This window comes from Lepisma saccharinum, chromosome 12, assembly GCF_977018435.1.
Source record: "Lepisma saccharinum chromosome 12, izLepSacc3.1, whole genome shotgun sequence".
NCBI classification, from domain to species: Eukaryota; Metazoa; Arthropoda; class Insecta; order Zygentoma; family Lepismatidae; genus Lepisma; species Lepisma saccharinum.
This window is the reverse complement of record NC_139240.1, coordinates 26,656,529-26,666,246: the sequence shown is the minus strand read 5'-3', so window position 1 is coordinate 26,666,246 and position 9,718 is coordinate 26,656,529. Positions and strand designations below refer to the sequence as shown.

At 38.7% G+C, this 9,718-nt stretch overlaps 1 protein-coding gene across 1 annotated transcript; it reads right to left on the bottom strand.

Moving 5' to 3' along the window:
* Positions 1–1,857: 1,857 nt before the first annotated feature.
* On the bottom strand, positions 1,858–2,196 carry LOC145996281 (uncharacterized). The gene has a single exon (XM_083132709.1). The coding sequence runs from the start codon at positions 2,194–2,196 to the stop codon at positions 1,858–1,860; it is 339 nt and encodes a 112-aa protein (XP_082988835.1).
* Positions 2,197–9,718: the final 7,522 nt, after the last annotated feature.

Genomic DNA, 9,718 nt, shown 5'->3' with positions numbered 1-9,718 from the left:
TTTTCAATTAACTTCTAAATCACCGAACATGTGGTGTTAAGAATCAAAGTACTTATGCTTTGAGTCAAAAAATGGATTGATAACATATTGATTCTACAATACATACAAACTTACAATTGCATACAACTCACCAGTTGGAAATTGTCTTGATTTTGCAATTGGTTTCAGTTGAGATTCCGATTGTAACCAATATATTCCAATAGAATCATTCCAACTGAAAACAATTCAATCAAATTGAAATTTTAGTTGGAACCAATAGAAAATTCCAGCTGGGATTGATCGTAATAAATCGTCAGTTATTTTAAGTAATGCCGTTGCCATGCTGTTTGAAGGATGGAAACCGGATTGACATTTTGGAAGCGGATCTAGGTCATAAATGTGCTTGCGAGTGTGCTTGTAAACAATTTTTTCAGTGATTTTGAAAAATATAGGTAAGAGACGTATTGGTCGAAGGTCATTCAGGGACATTATTACTTTTTTTCGTTGGTTTCGGAACAACGCGTGCTGTTTTCCAGCTGGCCGGTTATTGTCCAGTCCAGAAAGAGAAATTTACAATGTGCATCAGGGGACGTAAGATGTGCGGTAATAATAGTTTAATCATTATTATGAATAGTCCATCATTACCAGATTCATTGGTTGATTTTTCGTTTATCCCTTTCATAATTTCGGTTTCGTTTATTTCTTGGAGGTGCAAAGTTTGAGCACTTTTTTGTTAACGGCATCTTCCGAAACATCCGTTTTGCTGCATACGCTAGAAAAATGTCAGTTAATTGAATCCACGTTTCTCAGGTCGGAAGATATCTCGTTGTTGATATTTTTACTATATACACCCACGTTTATAATTTTTTCCACAACTCTTTGCTGTTATTGTTGCAGTGGAGGTGATAATTAAAATGGGCTTTCTTTTTCTGCCGTTGGACCGAGGTGATAAATTTTCTCAGTTCTTTGTAATAGTTCCAGTTTGCGTGGGTTTTTGTGTGCTTATATTTTATTATTGCATTGTCACAGAGTTTCATAAATACCTAGTCATATCATAAATTCTGTTACAAAGGTAATAATGAACTACAAGAACAGCGAGCAAGCTAGTGTATTAATTTGGATGTTACAAAGGTACAGGTCGTGCCAACACAGAGCGCCAATCACTGTTCAAAATGGCCACCTCTGGCCTTCACTCAGGCCCGAAGTCTCTGAGGCCAGTCATCAATTGCAGCACGCACGGTCTCGAGGAGAAAGTCTGCCACTGCCTACACAAAACAACACTTGAGATTCGCAAGGTTTGGATGCCTCTTCCTACAGACCATGCCCTCCAAAACGGACCACAACCTGTAGTCCAATAAGCTGAGCTCGGGGCTGCTGGAGGGTCAATCAGCCGGAGCAATGAAATCGTGCACATTCCTCTGAAGCCACTCCTGTGTGGTCTTTGACCCGGTGGAGGCACATAGTGGTTCGGATCCCACTTTAAACTGTAGGTCCAGTCCCGATTAGCCTTACTGTGCATAAAGTGGACTTAAAACACCAACTCGTTACAACTCGCTGTGTGGTCTTTGGCTTGTGCGCTGGTGCTGAGTCCTGCTGGAAACTCCACGGCTCATTGTTGAACATGGTGCGGTCAACAATTTTACAGGTGGCTCCAACACTGTCACTTGGTACACTTTTGCAGATGTTTCACACCATGTTCACAGAAGTGGAGGTCAGTTGTGCCATTGTACGAAACTCCCCACCAAACCATCACTGAGGCTGGATGATGGCCTCTGAGAATCCGTGGCATGTTTTCACGAGCTTCTTGGGATGTCGAGCCATATACATGGTCGTTTTGATGATTGTAAGACTCTTCAATCGTGAAATTTTTTTCATCCGTTAAAAGGATCTCCTGTGGCCACCATTTGCATAATGCTGAAGGAGTCTTTTTGTTTTCTGCTCCCTCTGGACCTGAAGCTGTGGAGTGAGGAAGTGACCAGTACTTTGCCGGTGAGCACGGAGTCCTAGGTCACTTCGAAGCGCACGCGATATTGACATTTTCGAAATGTTCAGCTCTCGAGCCACCACTGCTTGTTTCCTGACAGGATTTCGTCGAATCTGCACCGCCACTGCTTTCACAAGCTTCTGGCTCCTCACGCTGCGAGGTCTACCTTTCCTGGGGAGGTCCTCAATTGTCCCTGTGTCACAGTACCTGTTGATGGTCCGATGCATGAACATCCTGCTGATATTCAGCTTTTTCAGGGTTGAAAATGTCCGATGGTGATTTGCCAACTTTGTGCAGTGCGATTACTGCCACATGGTTCTCCTATACACCCCACTCCATTCAACTCACAGTGAAATTCACCTTTCCGCTACCACAGCCAGACACACATTGATACTGGTTCTTGTTTGATCCAACATTGCGGGGTTAGCTTGCCAACCAGTGTTGCCATCCCTGTCTAAACTTTGTAACAGAATTTATGATATGACTAGGTAGTTTTGTATTTTCGGATACCCACGGAGAGTTTTTTTGTTTTTATTAATTTAATTTCAAGGTGCGCATGCCTGTCGAAGAGATTTATTACGTTTTGAGTACTGAAGTGCACTTTATCATCGATGTTGTCGAATCTATCTATTTGCATCCATTCAATTGTTGCAGCATCCCTATCGAATATCTCTGTCTAGGGTTCCAAAGTTTTGATATTTGATAAACTGTTTAATTGATTATTTTTTTTTCGATGGCAAGTGTCGCATTTACTAGACAGTGGTCAGACATTCCAACGGGAGCGGTTACGTTAAATGAGCGTACAAGATCCAGGTCATCCGTTACTACTACTTCGAGGTGTGATTGAGTGGTTGCCGTTATTCTGGTTGGTCGGTAAATGATCTGGACCATGTTGAAAGAGTCGATTATTGATTGTAAATATACTGTTTCTGGTTTATGGGGAGATAGGAAATCTGCATTTACGTCACCTAGAATAAGTAATTTGTGAACGAGTGGGAAAACTTCCGAGATCGTCGTTTCTAAGTGCGATAATTTTGTATACGATATGTTAAGGGCTTTGTACACAACATTGTACTATGGGAGTGAGAGCTGGACGTTCAATAAGAAATCTGAGATAGACCTGGATGCTTTTGAAAGGAAAATTCTGAGAAGAGTATGGGGAGACCAGTGAAAGACAGAGATGGATGGAGACTAAGATATAACAATGAATTGTACCATCTATACAAAGAATTATGTATATCCCACTTTATAAAATTTAAAAGACTAGAGTGGGCAGGACATGTCCAGAGAATGGATGCACATTGCATACCAAAGTTAGTGGCATATAGTACAATAGGAGATAGAAGATCTGTAGGGAAGCCTAGGAGAAGATGTATGGAGGCTGTGGAGGTAGATGTGAAAGGAATGTTAGAAATGAGAAATTGTAGGAGGAAAGCTTTGGACAGAGAAGCATTGAGGGGCTCTATTTGAGGCCAGGGCTCGATATTGGGCTGCAGCACCATAGAAGAAGAAGAAGGAGGTGGGGACCGAAATAAACGAGCACATACAAGCATGTTGAAATCTCAGAAAACCTAAATATGTGAAGCTTCTTTTTCCAATTGTCGAAGTTTTTAAATGAATTTTGCCATTTTACAATGACTTTTTGTAATTTTAATATGTAGAGAATATTTATAGGAGCAATTTGTAATTTCTATGGCATTCATCTTTACAAGGAGGGGAACTGTGGAACTTATTCAAGAGGGGGGAGGGGGAGGTTTTCCAATTTACCAACCAATTTTTATAATCTCTTTTCCCCCATACAGTGGTGTCGCATGCGGTTCACATGGGGGTTTTCACAATAAAATTTTTATACTCAATGGAGATTTACTCCTCTCCCTTTTAACTTCATCTTCAATTGAAAAAGTAAGAATAACAGTTCAACCTATTTTCAACAATTTCTCCCAAAAATCATGCTATATTTGAAGTTATCAAAGATTGTTTATTCAGTTAACACCCTCTTAATTACGTAAACCATTAGTAATGGCTAGTGCAAACTAATTAGCATAACATGCAATCTCAGGTATGTACAACGCAAGATTACCATACTTTGAAATCTACTTTTTATTACACGGACCATGTGTTAACCAAGGACATTCATTCAGCATTGAAAGCACGTGCATCATTAGCGGGATAAAGGGGAGGATGCATCCAGTCCAGAAAAAAATGTATTTTGTGTATTGAGATATTTGGATATTATACAGAATGCCCCCCCTCCCCCTTGCCCACAATAACTTGGTTGCAATGCTTATGATTGAAGTGTCAGTAAATGTGACATTGCTCATATCCCTTTTTCCCTCGTGTTTCTTATTTTTCCTGCTAGCATCATTTTGCCATGGTTCAGAGAGTTTGATTTTCGACCATTTAAAGCAAGGTTTCCAAATTTGTTTGCTTCACGGCACACTTAGTGTTCCAAGATTTTTTCCATGGCACCCAGAATACACTTGCAATGCTCAGTTACTTGTAAGATTGCATGCCTTAAGTTAAAAATTAGACACGTATTTCAAATTCAGAAACATTTCATATGTAAAAATGTACTAAATAAGCACATATTTGAAACATTCATAGCATTGACTAACAATTCAGTGAAAATTTGGAACATTTTGAAGCACCCCTGTAAGTCAATCACGGTGCCCCAGGGTGCCGCAGCACACACTTTGGGAACCACTGATTTAAAGTGTATAGTAACATCTGTTCATCGTCGTCATTAACATGTTTACCCGTCGTCGCCTTGTAATCGAGGGGTCCCAGGTTTGATACCTGGTGGGGTCACATAGTGATTCGGATCCCACTTAAAGCTGTAGGTCCAGTCCCGATTAGTCTTACTGTGCATAAAATGGACTTAAAACACCAAATCAATCAATGAAACATATTTACCATCCTTGATCTTATGCATTGCACAAAACGAATCGTTCCAGAAGCAGTCATTTGGAAGTGAGTCGCTTGTATATGTGCAAATGATAACAAACGCCCAGGATGTGTCCTTTGCCCATACATGCATTCGAGTGAATTGATCAATTACAAGATCTGTCCGATGAAAAAAGAATAACAATCCCATTTTAGATATATTTATATATTTTTTAAATGTATCTATTGCAAACAAGACTACTTACTGATTTGCCCAAATAAGTGGCTAAGGAAAGTGCATGTTTAGTGTGTGTTCCTTAGCCACTTACTTGGGCAAATCAGTATGTAGTCTTGTTTGCAATAGATATGTTTGCACACGAACTCGTTCCTGAAGGATGACCAGCTGAAGCCTATAATTGAGCTCTAGATATTACACAGAAAATAAAATTCTCACTGTATGTCAAGTATTTGAACACTACACACCGACTCGCAATGCACTTAATAATGATATCAAGAGAAATAATAAACATTATGCAACTATGTAGCGCAGATTGCCACAGTATTGCCGCTTTCATCAGGGCTCGCACCACCATGTGTTCGCAAAGTGCAGTGAACATTTTCGAGGTATAGTGGCCAACAGCCCCTTAGCTGCCAGTTTGATGTAACACGCACAGCAAATTTTGTTCAACGCAATCCATGGAACACAGTGGGAATCAGTGTTACCAACAATCTAAAAAAGTTATCTGTGTGTGTGTGTGTGTGCATGCATGCATTTAATAGGTACTTAATTTAAAACCTATACATTAGTGTTCAGTGTTCACGTGCTCATGCGAACATTATCAGGCGATGCAACTGGAAAGTACATATGTATACATACATAAATGGGCTATGGGTATTACATATTCACATAATTTTATACATATATTTATGTATATATATATATGTGTGTGTGTGTGTGTAATTAATACATATATTGTCATTTATTTTTATATAGCTACTTATTAGGTATGCATTTCTAACAAACCACGATAAATAAATTAACCCACTATTCAATGCTCTGTTGATTTTTTTAATGGCGTTTATTCTTAAATTGAACTAAACGGAGAGATGAGGGGAGGATAAATAAATCTCTCCTTCGCAGGTACTATAACTGTGTCAAGAAAGTGTCCATGTTGATCATACATTTTAATAGCAAGGGGTAGACTGTAGAGAAAGAAATTGCTCCACCCCTAATACATCCTACTTCTTTTCATCATGCCGACCTCTGTGGCATAGTGGTTATTGCAGCATGCTACGAAGTCTGGTGTCCCGGGTTTGAATCCTGGCCTGGGCACATGGCCATATTTAGAGGGGGGTTAGGGTTCAAACTCCCCCCCCCCAAACTTTTGGCACGTTGGATTAATTGAAGTTCAGAGACCAAAATTTGTAACACATTTTGAAAAATGTATACGCAGTTTCACAAAAATACAACAGGGAGACAATGCTGAAATAATCGAGCTAGAATTTTCAAACATTTTGAATTCTGAAATTTGAGCGAAACGAGTTTAATTCTAGCAGCTCACCTGCGACTCCTTCATTTTCACTTATGCTGTCCTATTTCCAGTGCTGTTCCTGGATCAGACTGAAAATTTCCTTGTGATTGTCCCAAAATTGCTAATGGTAGCACTGTTAAGCCTTGTTTCCATGTTAATAAAAAAATCAAATGCTGGCCAAGGCAAATTTATTGTATAAGAAAATACACCAAAAACGTAACGTTTCCACCCTCTAACTGGTTTTTTTTCAGCCAAAGATTCACAGAAAATTGATCTCTTTCAATTAATTGTGAATCTTTGTCTGAAAAGTAGAAAAGTCTCCTCAAGGACAGCAATAATAATAATAATAATAATACGTTTGGAATAAATTAATTAATTATTATGAAATTTTAATTATTATTATTTAATAATTGTTACTGTTTCTATTATTCAATTTTCTTGTGTGATGCCCATGGGAACAATTATGAGTGAACCATCCCGAAAAAGTTTCCTGCGTACGGCCATGCCTCTAGGTGCTATTTCTGAATAATGTCCTTTCATCAATTTCATCGTGTCATCACTCATTCTCTTACCGATTAGCCAAAAGTGGCAGAAAAGCGAAGTAAAATAAACTAAATCAATTCTTTTTATCACAAAGTGTGTGAAGACCTCAGCTGCCATAATTTTAGATAACATCAGGAGTTCCGATTAAATTTTCTTTCCTATTAAAGAAAACCAAAAACATAGGAAAATATTGTGTGTGGTACTGTTAGAAAAAATAAATAAAGTGACAAAAATTTGATTCGAAGTCAACATTATACACAGGGTCTCAATGAAGCTGCATCTATGGGGTAGATTTTCATAACGAACAGTTACAGGATCTGTCACTCGAGTGACACTGTGGTGTTTCTTCACACATGGAAATGCTGAGCATATAAAGATGTTAATACTATACGCGTAAATTAATATCATTTATATATGCACTCAAAAATCCGTCATCTTCGTGAAGGTGCCGTGATAATGATCGAAAAGTATGAAATTAATCACTAACAAACTCTGTATATTTTCAACTATCTCTGCTAGAACCTCCTCTGTAGTATGCATTATTCACAGTCACATTTTGCTTTCATAGGTCATATATTTACATCACTTATCCAATTTATCCACAAAATAATATAAAATATTAATAATTTAGCTATCAAACACATTGCTTAGTGTGAAAAAATAAATTGCACCAGAAGGTGGCGTTTTTCACCCCTCTCAACTTCACAAGTCTTGACAAATCAATAACTCTTTGGTCAGATGTTTCAGATTTCAAATAAATTTTTCATGAGAATCATATATAGGCGGAGGGAGTGATTACCCCCCCCCCCCATTAACAGATTTTAAAGAAGAAGATCAAGCCTTGTCGACATCTAAAACAAAATCACCCTCTGGAAGTAAAATTAAATGACCCGTGAACATAAGAATGCATGACGATACGTCTAAAACTAAGCGATCAGTCACCCACATTTAGACATGACATTCAAAACTAACAGTAAAGCTTAAGGCGAGGAGAGACAATTTCCCCTAGGTCTTTCTCGCTGGGGCACCTGCCGATCACTGTTGCCAACTTCACTCTTTTGGAGCCAGATCTGGCTCCTTCGTGCACTTGTTTGGCTGTGAACTGTGGCACCCGCCCCTGCCCCACTATTATGCCGCCACTGGCTCTGGCCCACAAAGACCAACTTTGCCATGAGTGTACATTTTGCTCATAACTTGATATTGTTATATTGGCTGCATCACCCACCCCCTCTAACCCCCTCAGCTACTTTTATATAGCACTGTGGCTAAGGTGAAGATGACATTGTTGTTATCCGGAATTCCTTTATTTTCGATTTCAAATGAGCATCAGTAGATTATTGAGATTGGTGATGCCGCCAAATCTAGGCAGTGAAAATTAAGAATAAATTGCCATCACTTTAAAGCTAACGATAATAGCAACACCCCATCCCTCTGAACATAAAATTACCCTAGGGTGCTCTTTATGCAGCCTTCGTTAATCTAGCTCCTTGAAAGTCATCTTTAGCTCTATTAATGGTGAAATTTGGCTCTTTTATGCACATCAGGTTTGGCAACACTGCCAGGATGGCTGTAGGAGGCAAGGAGAAATACACTAGGCTTATGGGACCATTATATTATTCGTTCTCTCGAAAATATCAAACATCCAATGACGTAGAAAAGTACATGGATGGAAAAAGGACATGTTGAACTATGTCATAGTAGTAGGAACTCCCATTTGATTAGCTGTATCTTGAAGTTGAAGTTGATTTCCCATAAGGAATACATGGGATTCTGTAAATACTTATTAATCATATTTTTCAAACATCGTGTCTAGCTTACTAATCAACTTGAAAAACAGTTTCCACTTGCAACATGCAGAGAAATTCATACTCTTTTCCATACTAGTCCCGTTCTTAAATAGCAGTGCCCAATCTGACGATATTGAAATAAATGCACAACTGCTGCGCAATTGTCCCTCCTCTCCTTAAATGAACCTATCAGGCAAGAACTAAAAAAAAAGTTCATCCGCTCTTCCCCTCCCACATCACAAGTGCTTGATATGTTGTCTTATGAATAAATAAATAAATAAATAAATAAAAAAAGCTGAATGACAAGATTTTTTTATATCCGAATTTTCTATTTCTCATTACTGTAGGTTGGAATATAAACAACAAAATATACACTTCAAAGTTTGCAGCACTAAAAACCGAAAGCGTGAAGAATGGATGATATATTGAGAAGGTACTTCGTCTCGTCCTTATTTGTCCTTTAACACAGAAAACAAATTAGTCAATAAAATGCAAGGAGAGAAGTACAAGTTACCAGTCTATTGCTTCTACAGGCGACTGACTTCAATACAGTGATCTTCCGACATGACTTTTCCTGTACTTTCGGCCATTCAAAATGCAGCTGTTCTCTGGTCAATAAGTGTACCACCTGAGCAAAAGAGAAGGGACTACTACGTAGTACACCCTGGACTACAGATTAACGAGGCTCTGGTGACTGGCCCTATGGCCAGTATAATTCTGTGTTGTCCTTGTTTGTGCTGATTGCTCTTTTTAGCATCAGCTTTTAACCAAGGTAAGGAAATTTAAGTTTTCAGACACGCTTTTATTTTTGTTATGATAAGGGGCTGGACCCCATGTAGAGTGACGGGTACAAAATAGTCTCAGTGCTGACGCACCCAAAATTTTTTAGTTCAAATTAAAAAATCAAAAGAAAGGGAGGAATGCACTGGAATTTCCAAGAATATTTTATGGTATGTCTGAGGCAGGTACTCTTTCTCGCATGGCCAATGACCTTCTTGACTATGGGGTTC

Excerpts from the sequence above, each read along its gene's own strand:
- LOC145996281 (XM_083132709.1), bottom strand. The coding sequence starts at position 2,196 with ATGTTCATGCATCGGACCATCAACAGGTACTGTGACACAGGGACAATT.